The 18,521-nt window shown below is 38.3% G+C and overlaps 1 protein-coding gene across 3 annotated transcripts in view; it reads right to left on the reverse strand.

The window, feature by feature from the left end:
* Window positions 1-6,443: 6,443 nt before the first annotated feature.
* Window positions 6,444-18,521, reverse strand: part of BCAT1 (branched chain amino acid transaminase 1) — a 118,582-nt gene continuing 106,504 nt past the window's right edge. For all 3 annotated transcript variants that reach the window (XM_070619318.1, XM_070619317.1, XM_070619319.1), the window contains exon 11: window positions 6,444-12,704. In XM_070619318.1, coding sequence (XP_070475419.1) covers window positions 12,663-12,704 — 42 coding nt within the window. In that variant the 3' untranslated portion in view covers window positions 6,444-12,662. The remainder of the gene's footprint in view (window positions 12,705-18,521) is intronic.

Genomic DNA, 18,521 nt, shown 5'->3' on the forward strand with positions numbered 1-18,521 from the left:
CAACTTCACCTAGAGAAGTGAAAATTATTGATAACGGAATAATAATATTCTATCATATGGAAGGATATGATATGGGGAAAATTATTCTTGTTTTTAGATGTCTGTCTGTAGATGGAATATGAAAATATCTCTACTGGCAGCAAAAAGGATTTAGACTTTAGAGAAAAAGAAATTCCTGACACTTTAAACAATAGAATGATCTCCTCAAAGGGTCAGCTGCTTCCCCGTTCTGGTGATAGTTAAAAAGGAATCAGTTCCTCATCTGTGCTGAGTTGGACGCGGTCCAGCACAATGTAAGAATTACTTCCGGTCTACAAACAGAACAAAGAACCATGTTTCTGGTAGAAGCTGAACTCCACTGACTTGACTCTCAGCACCCTAAGTTCAGGTTCTAAGAAACCTACTGCACTCAGAACTGGAGAAGGGTAGCTCAATAACTCACTAGGATCACTTGGGCCCAGCACCACCCCTGCGGGAACTTGCAAGAATACCAAGTCCTTCAGGTTATCAGCCAACCAACGGTCATTGGCAGAGAACTTACTTTCATATAAAAGGAAGCACTTATCTAGGTTAGTATTCCAAGAAACTTAAGAACAGCTGCGACTTGGCTGAGTATCTTGTTTATCTTTTTAATTGTGTGTATATGCCCAGAGGCTCTACAATGGCTCTAAATAGTGTGCAGGAATTCAGTAATTAAGAGTCTCCTGTTGTTTCCTGTGTGGTAATTTTCACCGAGACCACCATGATAATTCACTCACAGGAGACTGAGACAGAAAGGAAGTGCCAGGAGAAAACTCAGGCAGAATTAGCAATTTAGGAGGCACATTTCATAATCAAACCTGTGTAGGTTGGGTTTTGAGCAAACTCAAGGCCTCCTTGAATGCCGTGATGTAAAATCACTTCAATTTCAGAACTCATGCCTTTATTTATGAAATTGATTCTGCTTTTCAAATGAAACTTGCTTCCAACCTCTCAATACTTTCTTAGGAGTACTTCCTTTTGATTTGGCTCTGTTATGATGTGTTTAGATCAGCGTTTTCAAATTTGCATGTGGAGATGAATCATCTTGTTCAAATGCAGATTTGGTAGGTCTGGGGAAGGACCTGAGACTATTTCTAATAAGTCCCTGGGAGATGCTCATGCTGGCTGGTCTGGTAATGATGCTCTGAGTAGCAAGGTTTTAGATAATTTCTAAACTCATCCAGCAGGTCCTCTTTTAGATTTTAAGAGACAGTCTCTGAAAAACATGAATTAAATTAAATTAAGCCTACAACAGCAAGCTAGGATGATTTTCACTGCTCAATGGTTATGTCTCTTTGGGCCAAGAGGGAGCTCTTCTTGCAAACTGAGACCTCAGGAGCAAGTTGGCAGATGAGAGCAGTGCCAGGCAAGCCTCCACCCTGTGGAGGAGGAGGTAGAGATCAGTCCAAATTACCATGTCCAAGGAGTTATGGCAAACTCAGGTGTAATCAAGACAATTCTCTTTTCCTTTTTTTTTGGTGAGGTAGATTTGCCCTGAGCTAACATCTGTTGCCAATCTTCTTCTTTTTGCTTGAGGAAGATTCACCCTGAGCTAACATCTGTGCCAGTCTTCCTTTATTTTCTATGTGGGTTGCTGCCACAGCATGGCCACTGATGAGTGGTGTAAGACAATGCCCAGGAACCAAACCCAGGCCTTGGAAGTGGAGTGCATCAAACTTAACCACTAGGCCACGGGGCTGGTCCCAAGACCATTTTCAATAGTGAAGAGTTACAGTCAGGTTGATGAAGTCCAGCAATAACCATAATTGAGAAAGAGGCAATGATTTTGTTCCAAAGGTGTCAATCTAGATTGAAACCGGACCCATCTTAATCTGGTTGGGAAGAGACAAAGTCCAGGCTTGAGAAGGTGGGTCTCATGCACCGAGGCTCTGAGCAGAGTGCCTATTACAAAGAACTACCAGGGCAGAAATCCAGTTGATCAGGAGGGATGGACATGCAGGTTGAGGGTTAGGGAGAAAGATTGGTGGGATCCAGTGACTCATCCAAGAGACACCAGATGCTGGGCGTAGGGCAGCAAAGCTGATTTCCTGCCCCGGAACCTCAGCTGTTAATGCACTATCAGACCTGTTTCCAAGTAACTCCTGAGCTGAGTGACATTGAGCCTGCAGACGAGAAGTCTTCAATAGTTGGGGCTAAGTGGTGCTTCAAGAAAGGAGGGTGTGGAGCTGTCAAATATTGTGTACCTAGTAGATGCTAGGCACTAGGCAGGGTGCTTAATACATACTATTGATATGTGATTAAAGAATTTTGCTCTGGGAAGATAGGAGAATGAGTATAATATAATCCTTTGACGAGTAACTAGGTGAGTGGGAGAGGCAGCCATTGACGTAAATAATTACAAGTTCTCCAAGTAACCTAGATGAAAGGGGAAGTAGAAAAGCAGAACTGTCTGTGGCCTTAGTAGCCATTCAAATCAGTGATTAGCAAGAGCACTTGTTGAACAGTATCAGGAAGAGGATTATTGCCATCAACAAAAGTTTGCATTAAACTGGGGGGAAAATACTCTTGCAGAAAACGCGTACATTAACCTCGTGATTGTGACAAAAGCAAGCCCAAGAAAGAGACTTTTCCCTCTCATAGGAAATACGAAATCACCTTCTCCTTCTGTGAGAAGAACTGAACTGGTGGGAAGCTATTTTGGATGATCTCTGTCCCCATCACTTAACCTCATTTGGCTTCTTATTGCCTTTGAAATTGCCTTGTCAAATCTCGTTGGAGAAGCAGACTGATTTATTCTTTTTCTTCAGGAGTTTACAAAAACTGTCTTGCAAAATATAACTTTAATATACGGGGAAGATAGGCAAATAAAAGGCCAAATGACTACAAAGAGGATTCTTAAATGGAGCGTGGGAGTGAAAGCATCAGTAAGTGTGAGGTTGAACCTGGTTGTCACGCTGTGTGGCGTCAGCAGAGTCCAGATGACACCCGTGATGGTCCTGGTAGCCATACATTTAGCAAATCTAGGAAACGGATTTTTATCATCAGGATGGCTGTTTACCTGACAAAATAATCCATCCCTCAATTATACGAGAAAAAGAGTTCTTTCCATTTACTTTTGGCTACATTGCATTCTCAGGGCACAGATTCAGGCCAGAAACACAAAGCTAACATATTTTATGGGGCATTTGATGGCTCAACACTCAGAAATATTTCCCTCACTAATACCTGAAATTTCACTGGTGATGTTTCCCTTCATTTAGTTGGCTTGGGTTGTGCGACGTTTCTAGTCCTGGAATTCTTATTTTCTCTTAGGCACTATGTTTACAACTACACCAACTATCGCTGGTGCCTTATGCAATTAACAATTTTTTGTACACTAGGCAAGCCTTAGGTTAGATACCGGAGTCTGAAGGGAATAATACAGCACATGATTTTCTTCCTTAGAAGGGGATATTGTTAAGTAAGAATGTTGTTTGTTGTTGTATTAGTCAGGGTTCTATAGAAAATCAGAACCAATATATACAGAAGCTATATAATATATACATATGATATATAATATATTATAACATAAATATTATATACCATATAACATTATATAATATGTAATATATTTTTATGTATATATAAAGAAAGAGAGATAGATTTATTTTAAGGAATTGGCTCATGCAGCTATGGGATCTGGCAAGTCCAAAATCCGCAGGACAAGCCAACAGGTGGGAAATTCATGTAAGAGTTGATGTTTCAGTCTTGAGTCTAACATCTGCAAGGCAGGCCAGGCAAGCAGATGACTCAGGCAGGGTTTCTATATTGCAGTCTTAAGGTCGAATTTCTTCTTCCTTGGGAAACCCCTGTTTGTTCTTAAGGCCTTCAACTGATTGGATGAGGCCCACCCACATTATGGAGGGTAATCTGTATTATTCAAATTCTACCAATTTAAATATTAATCACATCTAAAAAATACCTTCTGCACAGCAACATCTAGGCTGTTGTTTGGCCAAATAACCGGGCACCACAGCCTAGTCAAGTTGACACATAAAATTAATCATCACAGTTGTATTCATGTGAAACATGGAATTTAACTCATACTTCTAAAAGCTAAAAACATCTAATTATTTCTTAATAATTTTATCAATCATTGCTTAATCTAGCGCTACCTTTTTTTTAATGCTTTTTTTTTTTGGTGAGGAAGATTGGCCCTGAGCTAACATCTGTTGCCAATCTTCCTCTTCTTTTCCCCTCCCCAAAGCCCCAGTGATAGCTGTACATCTAGTTGTAAGTCATTCTAGTTCTTCTGTGTGGGATGCCACCACAGCATGGCTTGATGAGCAGTGTTTAGGTCTGTGCCCAGGATCCGAACCAGGGAACCCCAGGCTGCCAAAGTGGAGCACATGAACTTAACAACTCAGCCACGGGGCTGGCCCCTAGCCCTAGGTTTTTCCTCCAAGCTTAAGTAGATCACACTTTCCTAACTCATCCTAAGCACTGTGGGGAAGCTAAATTCTGCCACCAGTCCTGTGGCAAGAATGTGCTCTCTGGATCTAAGAACTTTCACTACCTCCACCAGGCGTAGGAGGAGCTGATCACTACAGCTGCTTCACACAGCATTTTTGTGAAGCATCTATTAGCTCCTCTCCGTGTTTGGGTGCATCTGTTTTTAATAAAATTCTATCAGCTCACACTTTACACATGAAATGTTGTAAACGCTTCACAATATTAACTCATTAATCCTTATAACCCATGAGGCTGGTACTATTATGATCTCCATTTTTTCTTTTTTTACCAGTTTAAGTAACTGTTTAAGATCATAGGGTCATTTGATGGCTCTTAACCATCCTCTTAAAGATTAGGCAAACTGCATGTTAAGAAAGAGGTTTTGTTACTTCCAGCCATGGCTGGAAGAAGCCAGAGATTAAAGCATCCACCACTTTTGTTTATCATTATGATTACTGATGAACAATGTTTACCAGATTATTGTAGCTATTTTAAAACAAATGCAGTTTAATTGCTTTTTAATTTAATCAGTTCAGTTTAAAAATAGGTACGCTGCATTTGGGATGCAATCAGCCTAAATCATGCAGCTCTAAACTTTTTTCATGAGTTAATCTCATTGACTTTTCAAAACTCCTATTGACTTAGTGACAAAGACCTTTGGAGAGAGTGACCATGGGTTTCAGTCAACACTGTCCCAACTGCATCCAGACCTGGCTAGAGAATAAGCCCAGTGATTGTTCTACGTAGACATAGGAAGTGTCTACTTCTTGGCTGTGGGTTTTTTGGTTACTGGAATGTAATCCTGCAAGTCATCACCACTACAGATAAAGTCAGGCTACAATAGAGCATTTCATCCAAAAATAAGCTATCACGGTGTAAGGCAACATGAACTGCCACATACGTGGAATCAGATTCTTGATTTTCAAAATATGCTTAAGATCAAATTGAATCAGCTTAGCAGAAAAATAATTATAAAGGTTGAAAATTCCCCCTTCCTCCCACCCTTTTTTTTTTGATTGTTAGTAAACCGATGTAGAAGAGACACTTTCTACCCTGAAGGAGACTGCTGTCTCAACTGATAAATCCTCTGAGCTCCAGTGAATGTGTCATCACCCCCAGGAATGACAGATCTATCTTTGTCACTCTTGCGGGATTTGAGCATTGACCCTGTAACAGAACTTGACTAATAACCTCCACTTGGACCTTCCAAACTCTGCACTCAACTTCTCGATAAAGATCTTGATAAAGGCCAGTATTTTCACAGGTTGACAGGGTCTGGAGAAGAGGGTCACTGAGCACTTTGACATTTTTAAGTTCCATTTACAGTAACTCCTTGAAAAACCTTAGATTTTGCTGCGCTTGCCAATCACAGGGACAACCCATAAGGAAATGAACATGAAACATATGACCCTCACATATACTGTATTTGGCCTTATTCTTTCAAAGATATGCGCTTATGAGGGCAATTTATACAAGGCCTGGTTTGACTAAAAAGACACATCATTGCTGTTCTCTACGTTTACGTTAAATACCTTTCACTTTACATAGTGTCTTTTGTTCTAAAGCTAGTTAGCCACATATGGGTGTATTGGCTTATCAGTGAGGTAAATTCATTATGACAGTGGGAAGAAGTAATCTCTTCCTGATCCTGTGCAAAATTCAAAAGACAAAGCTAAATTTTACTAGACACATCCATACCCAGGGGAAAGAGCAATTCCTAAATGCCCATTGCACTTCTTACCCAAAGTTTGAAAATATGAGACATATTAAGACTCTATCTCCTTGCGTGGTTTCAGGTCTTTCTGGTGTGTTCAATTCTTTTCACTCTCTCAGTGTCATTTTGGTTTAAAGATACCACACTACATTTACATCTCATGACCAAAAACGTTGGAACATCATAAAAACAGTAATTAAGTTCTATTGTTTCATGTGTCCAACAATGCCCATTTCAAGACACTAGACAAAGAGGATTCCTTTAAGTTGTTTTATTGATGACGGAAAGTGCATAATTAAAGATTTGATGAGAAACCTGCAAACAATAAAGAATGTGTCTATTTCCAGCAAAATACAATTATTCCAGGTCCTTTAGACATTATAAATATAGAGTTCTTTCACACCAGATGGTTCATATATAACAAAGTCATTTTAGAATGTTTAATTGTGCTTCTACAAAACCTTCGAAGAACGAGGTAGTTTCCTTTACCCACTATATTTTCCACATTTCCATTAATAATTTTTAGTGAGCTTAAATCCTTTTAACATTACCTTTAATTTCGCATGAAAGCCAAGACATTTACAAAGTGTTTATTTCTTTCTACTTGATTTTTCTTAAAGGGAATTTCAAGAATCACTACACAACTAGAGAAACTTGAGACTAGCAATGGCTGACATTTTTCATTACAATCAGATTTCGATGCAAGAGAACACGTACTAAAACTTCCATAGGTAAGCTGATATTCTCTTGTTTCTGTCAATAAATTCTGATTTCAAAACGACTTCCTCAAACTACTCATTTTCTCTCAGCCACCAAATCAAGTAAGCACAAATTCTTCAGAACAGTGGGTTGGGCTCCCTGTATTAGCTAACTGGGTGCATTGCAAGATCATTCATTCTCATACGTCATCAGAGAAACATCCAGAATTTACAGATGAGCTAGCTTACTTTTCAGACTTGATCCAAAAATCTATTTCCAGCCACACTCTTGATAGAATTCCTTCACTCTTCAAAAACTTATCAGTGAAGCAGATACTGAGGCAGATATTTGCATTCCTTTCTTAACCCTGAGAATGACTTTAACGACCATAAATGATAATATTCACTTCAAAACTAAATGATAATATTCAACTAATTTCCAAATCAGTTAGCCTTCACCAAGGAAAGAGTGATGGTGATAAATAGTATTTCTAAAGGAAAAAAAAATCATAATCTACTCCCTGTCACTTATTCTTTTATTCAGCCTCACAGATCTTAAAATGGCTGAAGAAATGACACAATAGATAGTACAGACTATGCAATTATAAAGTCTTATCCCAATTGGTAGCAATCTAAAGTGGTTTCCATGTTAACACAGTCCTCAGATTATTACCTTAAGATCATGGCCTAATGCTAGTATCTGAGGAATTGGCCACTATACTTAGTCACTTCCTAATTGGCATGATTTGTATTTGGCACTATGTTGAAAGCTGAAGATCCCCATGGCTGGCAGAGTGAGGAAAAAGCTCCTTTGGACAACAAAGAAGCAAGTTTGATGTTTCCCCCTCTATCATTCCTTTCTTTCTCTACCTTCGGTTGTTCTTCCTCTGACGTCTCTAATTAAAATTTTCTCCATAATTCAATAATGCGTAACAAGGAACCTAGCCATTGTGAGAGTGGATGCACAGAGAAATCTGTCAATGAAACTACACTTTCGCTCATCTCCGTACAGCAGCTCATGGTCAATTCTTACCATCCCAACAGTGGATTCCATAAATTGAACACTATGCAACTTAAGTTTTAGGGCTTATTAACTGGGCCTATTGTGGTATGAAAAATATACTTTCTCACAGAACAAGATTACTTAAAACTTCAATAGTTGCATCCTGCAGATTTTAAAGACCACTTCATTTTCTTTCTAAGACTGAATTTCATGCCTTTATCATTCATTAAAGGAAATATGTTTACATATATCTGATCCCAGGGAATTATTTTCCCCAAAACACTACTATATCCTGTTGATGTTTCTTTATCAACCTCCCCAAATTAATATCTGAGAAGTCTTTTATTACGGTATGTATGCTAAAGATGAAAAATCAATCACTTTCTTCTACCTTCATATAGGGCTTTTTGGCAAGGATAAAAGTGAATCTCTTTGAAATACTTTAAACGGCCTTGCTTTTAAAACCTCAAACTGTGAAAAATTACTGTTATATTCAAGTTAGTCTCCTACCTGTTATTTTCTGAGTAGCTAGATCCATCATTTTCAAGCGAACACTCAAAACAGTTTGATTCATAATAGACATTTTCCAGAAAAATTCACTCTAGGAACATTTTCTTTGTTTATTTCAATAGTATCTGACGTTGAGTTTAAGAAGATCAGCAAGGATGCCATAATTTGAGGTGTTCTGTTGTTAGATGTTCTGTTGTTAGATGGAGCACGACAACTTAACATTGCTCCAAAAGAACGCAGTTAACAAACGTACTAGGTTGGTAGTAAGCAGCAAACCAGGAGGTGAGTCACGCCATGTAGGCAGTGACTGAACAACCTCTAAATACTAGCCTGGCCAAGTAGTTTCACACTAGAGGAAAGAAAGAATTAAAAAAATGACAAATTTCTCTAAAAAATGAGATGAAAATGCTCATTGTGATTTCTTAGTAAGAGATGTGCTCTGGTCTTCAACTCCTTATGATCTAACTGTATTAAATACTGCTTTTCATCTAAAAATTTGTTTAAGTAGCAGAGTATAAACTCCATGAGGGTAATGTCTATATACTATTGATTTTCTAAAACTAACTTCCTACTCCCTACTGCTAGTCGTGTTACGTGCACATCTGTGGGCACTCAATCAACATTTATCAAATTGACTATAATCTCCATGATACCTATCAATAGGTAATGCTTGTTGAAAAGCTGGGACCCTTTGCCTCCTTTTCGGGGGATATATCTGGAAAACAGATAGCTGAACAAATTCCACTTGTGGCAAAACAAAGTGACAGGTGTTATAAAGTGTCCACTAAAATTACTTGCCAGCATTACTATTTATAACTTAAGTTTCTGCATTTCCACATAAGAAATCCACATTCCAGGGAAGAATTCTCTGATCATCTTTAGAATCAGGATATTAAGGGATCCTTACAATGTTTCTCTAACCCCCTTGCTTTAGTGCATCTGATGAATGTTTATTGCTCTAAATATTTTAGAAAATATCAATTCAAGGAAAGTGAGTGAAAGTTGTTGTTTGCTGCTTAAAAATCATTTTCCTCGATCATGAGGGTGAAATGAACATACAATTTTAGCAAGAAACTTTTTAAGGAAAAGGAGTACAGTGACTGAGCACCGAGTGGGAATAGGGAAAATAAATAAGCTTATTTGGCAGCTGATTTTATAGCATAAACTCCCTAAATCAGAGCTGTAGTTGCAGCTGTAATAAAGGGCTCCTACAATTCGTTTGACCAAGATATACTCATTAATTGCCTTCAAGTGCCCAAGAGTGCTCCGATTTGAGGAAAGCAAGACCGGTTGTTTAGGTACAATTATATCAAGCAACAAAAGTGATACGATGAAGAACTTCAACCCCGAGTGTATAACGTAGGCTTCCCTATCTTCAGGAGCACTGACATCGCCCGTCATATAGCTGATGTTACAGTGTGCCTTCTTGCTGCTACCTCTGGTCTTATTTTTTTCTTATGGCAATCTTTTGAGAAAAGAATAGAGGGTGTTTACCAGGTAGAAAAAAACATGATTCCCTAACAAGGTTTTCCATTTATTTCTCTTTCCCTTTTCCTTTGTACTTTGACAGCAAACTTGAAACAGGTATCATTAGTTTATTCACTCCTGCCACCTGCAGGTCCTAGAGAACATGGTAGACATCCTTGAAGTTGACTCTTCTTTTGGTGTATCATGAGTTGAATCCTTAATAAATGACTGTAACACAGAAAATTTCTAACAGCAACTATCTTTAGGAAATGCTCTGGTTTCGTCTATGTCTGAACACTTTGTCTTAAAATCTTAGTTTCCACTGATGTGTTTTGGAAAAAGCTGATAAACTTGGTCTGAAATGTGATAACTGCAAAAAGTGGGAGGAAGAAGCATGCAAAATAAGTTAATCATTATCATTTTAAGTGCCACCAGTTCTGTTTATATTCATGCACATGTGAATTGCTGAATCTCATTTGATCAACCCAATTAAACATTAAATAATTGCAGCCAATTATGCAAATATCAGCAACAATATTAATTTGTTGATCTTTTTGAGCAGATTAGCCTCACATGTTCCTAATGCTAGACTATCTTATGCCTTAAATGATCAATTAGTGTTACGATAACTAAGTCTTGAAGAATGGATAATTGCCTAGTTATAATGTGCCACTCTTGCTGTATTAATCCACTGCAATTAAACAAATAGTGCACAAGGAAAAAAGATGTGCAGATGTTCCTTTTAAATCTATTTAACAAGTCAGTGTCAAGGTCAATTTCCTGTCTTATTACTTACACGAGAATGGCAGATTGTGTTCTCTGCTTTAGCACATCTTCAGTTTTTTAAAATGGCTATCCTTAGTCTTCACTGTGTCTGACAAGAAGGGCTTAAAATGCTCTTATGGTTTGATGAGAGAAATGATACAGACATAATGTTAAGACATAGTGTTCTCTAACTTTTACAACGGACATGTCTTGCCGTACTCAATTTAGAGATGCAAAGTATAAAATGTATTTATGGCAAACAAATGATTTCCATTTCTCATAGGAATGAGTCCAGTTATTATGTGCTATTTGACAGGTTAGAATTACCTAGAAGTCTTTTCTAGACTTCTATATTAGAAAGGAGGTCACAAGATTTAGCCAAGGCAACCCCTTCGAATGCTACTTGGTGAACATGTGAGGAAGACATGTTACATCACCTGAGGCCTGAAAAGAACAAGGGACTCTCCCAAGACTTCAGATCACCAATTAAAAGCCCCCTAAAAGATATTTTTACCATTCCTTTTCATCTTATACTTCCCTAATTTCACTTTACCATTCCTATCTAAAAAGACCCAATGGCCAAAAGTCTTGGAAACGAATCAAAGCCCCATTTACTATGTGCTGCTACATGCCTGAAGGAAATTTCTCCAACACATCAAACTTTTCGAATGTTTTTTTCCTTGCTCTGAAAAGAGAATGAAATATGACCAGCAAGATGAAAGTTATCAGGACTGAAGGAAACCAAAATATAATGTCTGAGAGTTGACCTTCCAAGGGTAAATGTTTTCTATCAAGATTTGACTTTCCCCTAGATAACCCAGGATACAATTTTAACTCACAGTTCCTAAACGAGGAAAATATTGTCTGTAATTGCTCTCCCTGTACCCTAACCATGTGCTCATCCAATCCCCATTCAACAGAAATGAGCACACACAAAACCAGAGTCTAAAAACCAGAGTATATCTCTTTGCTTTCTACCAAAAGACGAAACATAATGATCTGTTTTGTACCTAACACTTCACATAAATGTATTTAACACTTAACATACATTATTTCCATTTGGTGGGTATGATATCATGACCTCTCTAGAGCTATTACTTCAATTCCAAGACAGTCTTCAAATATGAAATAATTCCTCCAAAAAATTATGCCTCTAAGTATCTCTAATGACTTAGCAGTCCATGGAAAATAAAGACAGTATGAGGTAAATATAAGCAATGTCAGAACCAATCACAAATTCTAATAAAGAGGTTTCATAATATAGAAACAAAGAAGGTACGCTTCTATAGAAGATAAATGTTCACTCATTCGTTATTTAGTGAGTATCTATTATGTGCCAGGCAGGGGGATAGAAAGATCTCTAAGGCACAAGACCCTCGGTCTTGTAGTGGAGCCTGACAAACAGCCAACAGGAATACAATGTGGAAAGGGCAATGGTGGACATGTGCACAGGTCTTGCTGATGCAAAGTGAGCTTGGATCAGACTGTGACATCAGGAAGAAGGAGAGATTTTCCTTATGACGGACTTAGGGGGTCTGGAAAAAAATGTGATGGGAGGAAATCCAGTTCTTCCAAGTCTTGATTTAAAAAAAACACAAAACACTTCCTGAGGATGGAGACTCGTGACAGGAAATGTTACCTATGAAACTGACTCAAAGCAGCTTTCAAACACAAAAAACTCATTTGGTTGAGGAGCAGATCATAACTGATACTAAAGAATAAACAAAGATTTTTGTATCAGAGTGAAGTACTAAGGGAGGCACTGGGATTACTGAGGAAAATTCTATGCTACAAGGCTTACATTATCGTCTTTCTAAGAGAAGGTAAGGTAAGCTTCTACTCTGAAGTTTACAAAACACCGTTTGATGATTGCAATTCATGTTCTCTGGCATGAGGAAACGATCACCCTGGTAACACTGATTATACAAACTACATTACGCACAACTAAAGACAGGTAGCCAAAGAAATCTATCATAATTCAAATGCGACAGTCTGTCCCAATAGCACACGGATGATATCCTGTATTTTCCATTCAGGATACTATGATTGTCCAGTTGCTCTCTTCTCTTCCATACTACAACAAAAGCAAGAAAACAAGTTTCAGTATAAAAGCTAACAGTGCAGGGATAGCTTATAAATACACTTATTAATACAACCAACATTGTACAAAAAACTCGCTTCTGTTTTGAATATTAAAAGTATATTCACCTTAAAAAGATTAGAGAGAAACAATCAAATACTCGGAAAGAATCACAAATTTTATCATTACTGTTGAACTCAAACTTATAGCCAGTGTAATTCCTTTGTATATGGTGCACGCCTTTTCATTACCATTCTGTATTTAACTTCTGCTCTCCAAATAACATGAGTTTAACGACCGTCGTCTTTACTCTAAAGAAGTGATGCTCAAAGTGTATTCCCCAGACCAGTTGCATAAGCATTACCAGCAACGTGTTAGAAATGCAAATCCTCAAGCCCCACCTCAGACTTACTGAATCAGAAACTGTGGATGATCTCAGCAACTTGTGCTTCAGCAAGGTGATTCTGACAAAGCCAAAGCTTGAGAATCACTGCTCCGAAATCCCACTTATCAAGGGTGTTTTATGTTCATGGACAAAACCCAGTGGGTCTGAACGGTAACTTTGTTCTCTAAATGAAAGTTGTTTGTGTGATGTTAGTACCCCATTTTTTGTTAGTCCCTCAAAAGTTATGGAACTGCAACATAATCAGAATTATTTACAGTGGCAAATAATCTGCTTTAGCAAAGCTAAATTTTAATATTTAAAACTGAATTAAATGAAACATAAAGATATTCCAGATGTCAGAGACAGAAAATCAGTTCTATAACCATTCGTTCATTCATTCAAGAAACATCTTGGTGTTTAAATGAGCTTTCACCCTTTGCTCAAGCACTGCACGCCAACATCATTGTGCCAAAAGCTTTAAACTTATTACCTCATTTATCCTCACAGTAACCCCAAATAGTAGATGCCATTTTCCATCTCATTTTATGGATGAGAAAAGTAAATTTTCGGGAGATTAAATAATTTACTCAAGGTTGTGGTTAGTAAATAGCTGAGTCCATACTCTAGCCAAAGTCTCTCTCACATTAAATTCCACGTTCTTAACCACCATCTAGACTGCCCACCCCATGTTCACCTAGCCATGCGTGTGGAAACTGACTTGGAACAGATCTTCCCTACCCAGAGGAGCATGTGACCAACTCTACCTAAATCAGAGGATGTCCCCTTTTCACATGAATTGGCTCTTTAGTCCTAATATAACTTTGGTTGAAATTAATACAAAACATCAGAACTTGTGAATTGGAAAAACCTCAGTGGTCATCTACAATGATCATTTTATTTGGATGAGCCAAATGGGGTCCTGGATTTTACTTCAGAATAATTCCACTTTTATCAGTTTTGTGTACTGGGATTCTAGGAAAGAGTTCTTTTATAGAAAGTTCTGCTGCTTAAAAATCAAGTGTGAAGAGCAATGAATTTTTAGGCCAAGCTTCTCATTTTACATATAAGGACACTCATTTAGGAAACTCTTAATCACAAGCTTAGTTCTCTTGCTTCTGTCCAGTGCTATTTATCCCGTATCACACGTCCATGTGCCGTGTTCCTCTTACAGAGCTTTAAAGAACTCAGAGAGCAGAATCCATCAAATTGGTAACAATACTGGGAGCCAAAAATGGGTCTACCTCCTACCTTCTGGTTTATGTGAAAAGGAGAATAAAAGAAACCCAATGACTATAAGTGACTTCCTCAATCCACATCAGAAGGCACTGCCTAACGATGTGTCTTCCCACTATTGACTCTTGATTCATGATGAATGCTGGATAAAACATTCCCAAATTCTGTCTGATTTATGTACGGTGTCAACATGACTTAAGGTAAGAGCAAAATATGTGTTTTATTTTTCTTATTTGGATTCCCATATTACATACTTTTGCCATTAATAACAACTGAGTGTCAGCATATGGACATTTCAGGAGATCTAAAGAATTGTGATTCATGAACATTATAATTTCATCTTAAATCTCATCAAAGTATATTTGCTTTCAATTAGTTGTTTTAAGTTTATAAACAGTCGAAAATCTATTTCGGTTACAATGACTAGCACGGGCCACATCACTCTAAGAACGTGCATAGTATGTATTAAGCTTTATCCCTCTCATCCTGCCAGTTCTACTTTTACGTAAAATCACAGCTTCTGAGATGTAACCAAGACGTGATATTACAGGTTATTGATAATGTCTAGACCTAGGCAGTGAGCAATCAAATTTTCCTTTGACAGATGGATAATCAATTTCATTTTTCAATGGAAAATAACTCAAAATAGAGATGACAGATTTTTGCAGAGATAGAAATCACATTCTTTCCTCAAGAGCAGATTTCCAGAGAAGGAGGGGAAAGAGAAAACATGTCTGCATGGGCTAGGATGTCAGTGTCACTACAAAACCACAGCAGTGGGCCCCCACACCCCTTCTACGTTTGGTAGGCCTGCAGTAAGTCACATTTACTTGACTTTGTTCACTAGCATCAAAGATGGGGTCAAAGCCATGTGGCAAATCAGACTGAGCCTATAGGATGGTATTTTGAGCCCATGTGGAAGAATCAGTGTGATGTACAGGATTTTCACACTTCTGCAAATTCCAGTTAGAACACTACACCAAAACATAACTAATGACAAGTTCACTACTTTGTACTGGATGTACGTATGGCAAATAATTTTACATGGCCTTTGCTAAAATGCCTTTTATACTCAGTTTAAAATTCCTAGCAACACAAAAGGACATCTTGAGTGTCATGTACTTATTCTCTACAATGCCAATAAAAATATAATCAGTGCTGGCCACCAGGTGACAATTTGTCATTCTTGTTCTAAATCCTATTCAATGGCCATGCAAAGCTTTCTCATAACATGTAGAAAAGTGCATATTAGGGAACAAGGAGGGGCTGGGAAGCTGGTCAAAGGACTGAGTCATCAAGGCAACCTGGCAATGGTCACTTAGCATGCACACAGAGAAGGACGGCCTGGGACATCAGCAGGGAAAAGAGGTGGAGCTCATTAACTTATGTAACTAAAAGTCATCTGGCTGTTCCACTGGAAACAAGAAAAAATACAATAACCACTAATGGGCACTTGTGCTTGCAAAGCTGTAGTCACTAGTGAGGAAATGGATTTTTTTATTCTACCTGGTGAGCTGCAGTCAGTACAGATCCTGCTCCTATCCCATTCGGGCTTTCCTTTTCCTAAGAAATCGAAGACATCCATCTGTTGGTCTTTGCAATCACTACTTCCACTTTCTGAACCCTCATCAGCAGCACTGCTGGTTGCTCAAACATACTACCCCTGATATTTAAGACCTGGGTTCCAGCTTTTATCTTATCCTGACAGTAGTCTCAGCGTGTATCTCATTTTGAAAAGAATGTAAGTCAGGTTCTCTGACAGTTTTTTTGGAAAATAATTTGACATTATTCAAGCCCTTCCCCCCACCTCTTCTCAGAATGTTGGAAGATTCAAGAACAACATGTTTTTTGCTCTTTAGTATTTGCTTGGTGTCTCACTCATCCATTCATTCATTTATTCAGGAAATTGAATATGTATGTATGTACTGAGTATGTACTACAGCCCAGGCCCTGTCTGAAAACCGGGGTTGCAAAAAGAGAATAAGACAATTTTGACACTCAAACAACCCTAGGAGACAGACAAGTGTGTGACTAATTAGAATATAATTTAAAGGTCACATGTGATAATCCCAGGCACTTTGGAAGCTGGAAGAAGCAGCAGCATGTAAGCAGGTGAATGTGTTTGCACTGGGGGAAAGGGATGTTGTTCAAAAGGTTTAAAAGGTTTCTGACAGAGATGTCTTGAGGGACAGTTAATACCTTATCAAGTGGGCAAGTTGTAGAAGGTACAGAAAGGCAGGACGAAAGCAAAAGAGAGCAGAACACACCGGAGAATAAAGAAGACCCCAAACGGCAGGAGCAAAGGGGAGTATGATGGTGAGTGACTGCAAGAGCAAACAGTAATGGGAAAGAAAAAGAAACACGGGCAACACGGTGAAGGTTCTCCAAGTTAAGGTGGGTTAAGTATGAGCACAGAAGTGTTTTTCTTTGTTGCTTAAAAAAAGAAAAAACAAACAAACTCATTTAAAATGTTCCCCTCCTAAGAGGTATTCGTAGGCCAATCTGAGACCAGGGAACTATACGGATAATTAGCCAAATGGGATGAGTACTAAACCTCAGAGATTTTTACAAATATACAGAAGTACACAAGTCAAATGAAAATCAGATCTGTGGTTAAGAAGGAATTTTTCCTCTAGGTCACACTGGCAAGGATCTTGAGGGTTTGGGGTTGCTGCTGTCACTCTCCTCTTTCTCAGTTTACCAGAGCCCTTGGGAGGAAACAACCACATTTCCATGTAATGTCAAAGAGATCAAACGTAAAACATGACGCAATTCTACACTTTTTCCTCAATAATTACTTAAATTATTTTTCTTGGAGAGAAATCTAGTAGCTTGGCTGACAGTAGTAATTTGCCATCTTGTAAGAGAACAATTTTGAAACTTTAAGTTCCATACCCACAGGCATAAAATAACTGAAGAAGATGTGCTCTTAGATTCCAAATGGATGGTCCTCTGTTACTTAACAATTTGGAGCAGAGTTGGTGCTTCTGGTTTGTGGTTTAACTAGGAATCACTGTATTATCTCATGTGTCCTGTGACTGTACCCTTTTGTTTCTTTGTTCAGTAAGGAGCTCTGAATGTATCATTAGTTTTTAGTGTTACTACCATTAAACTTTACTGCCTAGGGTAAAAAGAGAAATTATTAACTTCATCTTAGCCATAGGCACTAAGTTATATAGCAAATATATATATACACAGGTAAGAGGAAAATGTTATGTTTCTTCTCATTTTTTGCTTTATATACATGTATCTTTTTTTTTGCTGAGGAAGATTCGCCCTGAGCTAACATCCATGCCAACCTTCCTCTATTTTCTATGTGGGTTGCTGACACAACATGGCTGCCAACAAGTGGTGTAGGTCCGCACTTGGGAACTGAGCCCAGGCAGTGGAAGTGGAGTGCACTGAACTCAATCACTAGACCATGGGGCTGACCCCATATATACATTTATCTTTTACTTTTAAACCTTTCACATGGTCTCACATTTAAATGGAGTATTTATTTTGCCCTTCTTCTATATCAGAGTGCTTTGACTCCTCTAATTTTTGTCTTTTTTTTTTTTAAAGATTTTTATATTTTTTCCTTTTTCTCCCCAAAGCCCCCCAGTACATAGTTGTATATTCATTGTGGGTCCTTCTAGTTGTGGCATGTGGGACGCTGCCTCAGTGTGGTTTGACGAGCAGCGCCATGTCCGCGCCCAGGATTCAAACTAACAAAACACTGGGCCGCCTGCTGCGGAGCGGGCGAACTTAACCACTTGGCCATGGGGCCAGCCCTAATTTTTGTCTTTTTAAACTACTATATCACCCACCCCTGGAAAGCCGTTGGCACTCTATTTATACTCAATACATATGTTTGTTGAATGAATGAATAAAAAACATCCACTTCTGTCAGCTACATTCTTGGCTTCCATAACCTTACTTTTAAAGATGCTCTTTTTGAGATCTTTTGTATTGGCTTCCCATGTTGACCAAAAATTATGTCTTTGGGCTTCTCTCTTACTCATTCTGGGTTCTGATGCATATATTCTGTCACCGTCTCGATGGTAAAGATGCGCATTTCTGCTTTTGCCTTCTTAGCCAAAGCTGCATGATATGGGGCAAACACGTCTACGTGTAGATCGTTCTTCCAGTTCAAATTTAACAGAATTTGATTTTTCCCTCAGCCTGGTTGACTCATTTTTCCCTTTTCTTTT

Source organism: Equus przewalskii, chromosome 5, assembly GCF_037783145.1.
Source record: "Equus przewalskii isolate Varuska chromosome 5, EquPr2, whole genome shotgun sequence".
In the NCBI taxonomy this organism is placed as follows: domain Eukaryota; kingdom Metazoa; phylum Chordata; class Mammalia; order Perissodactyla; family Equidae; genus Equus; species Equus przewalskii.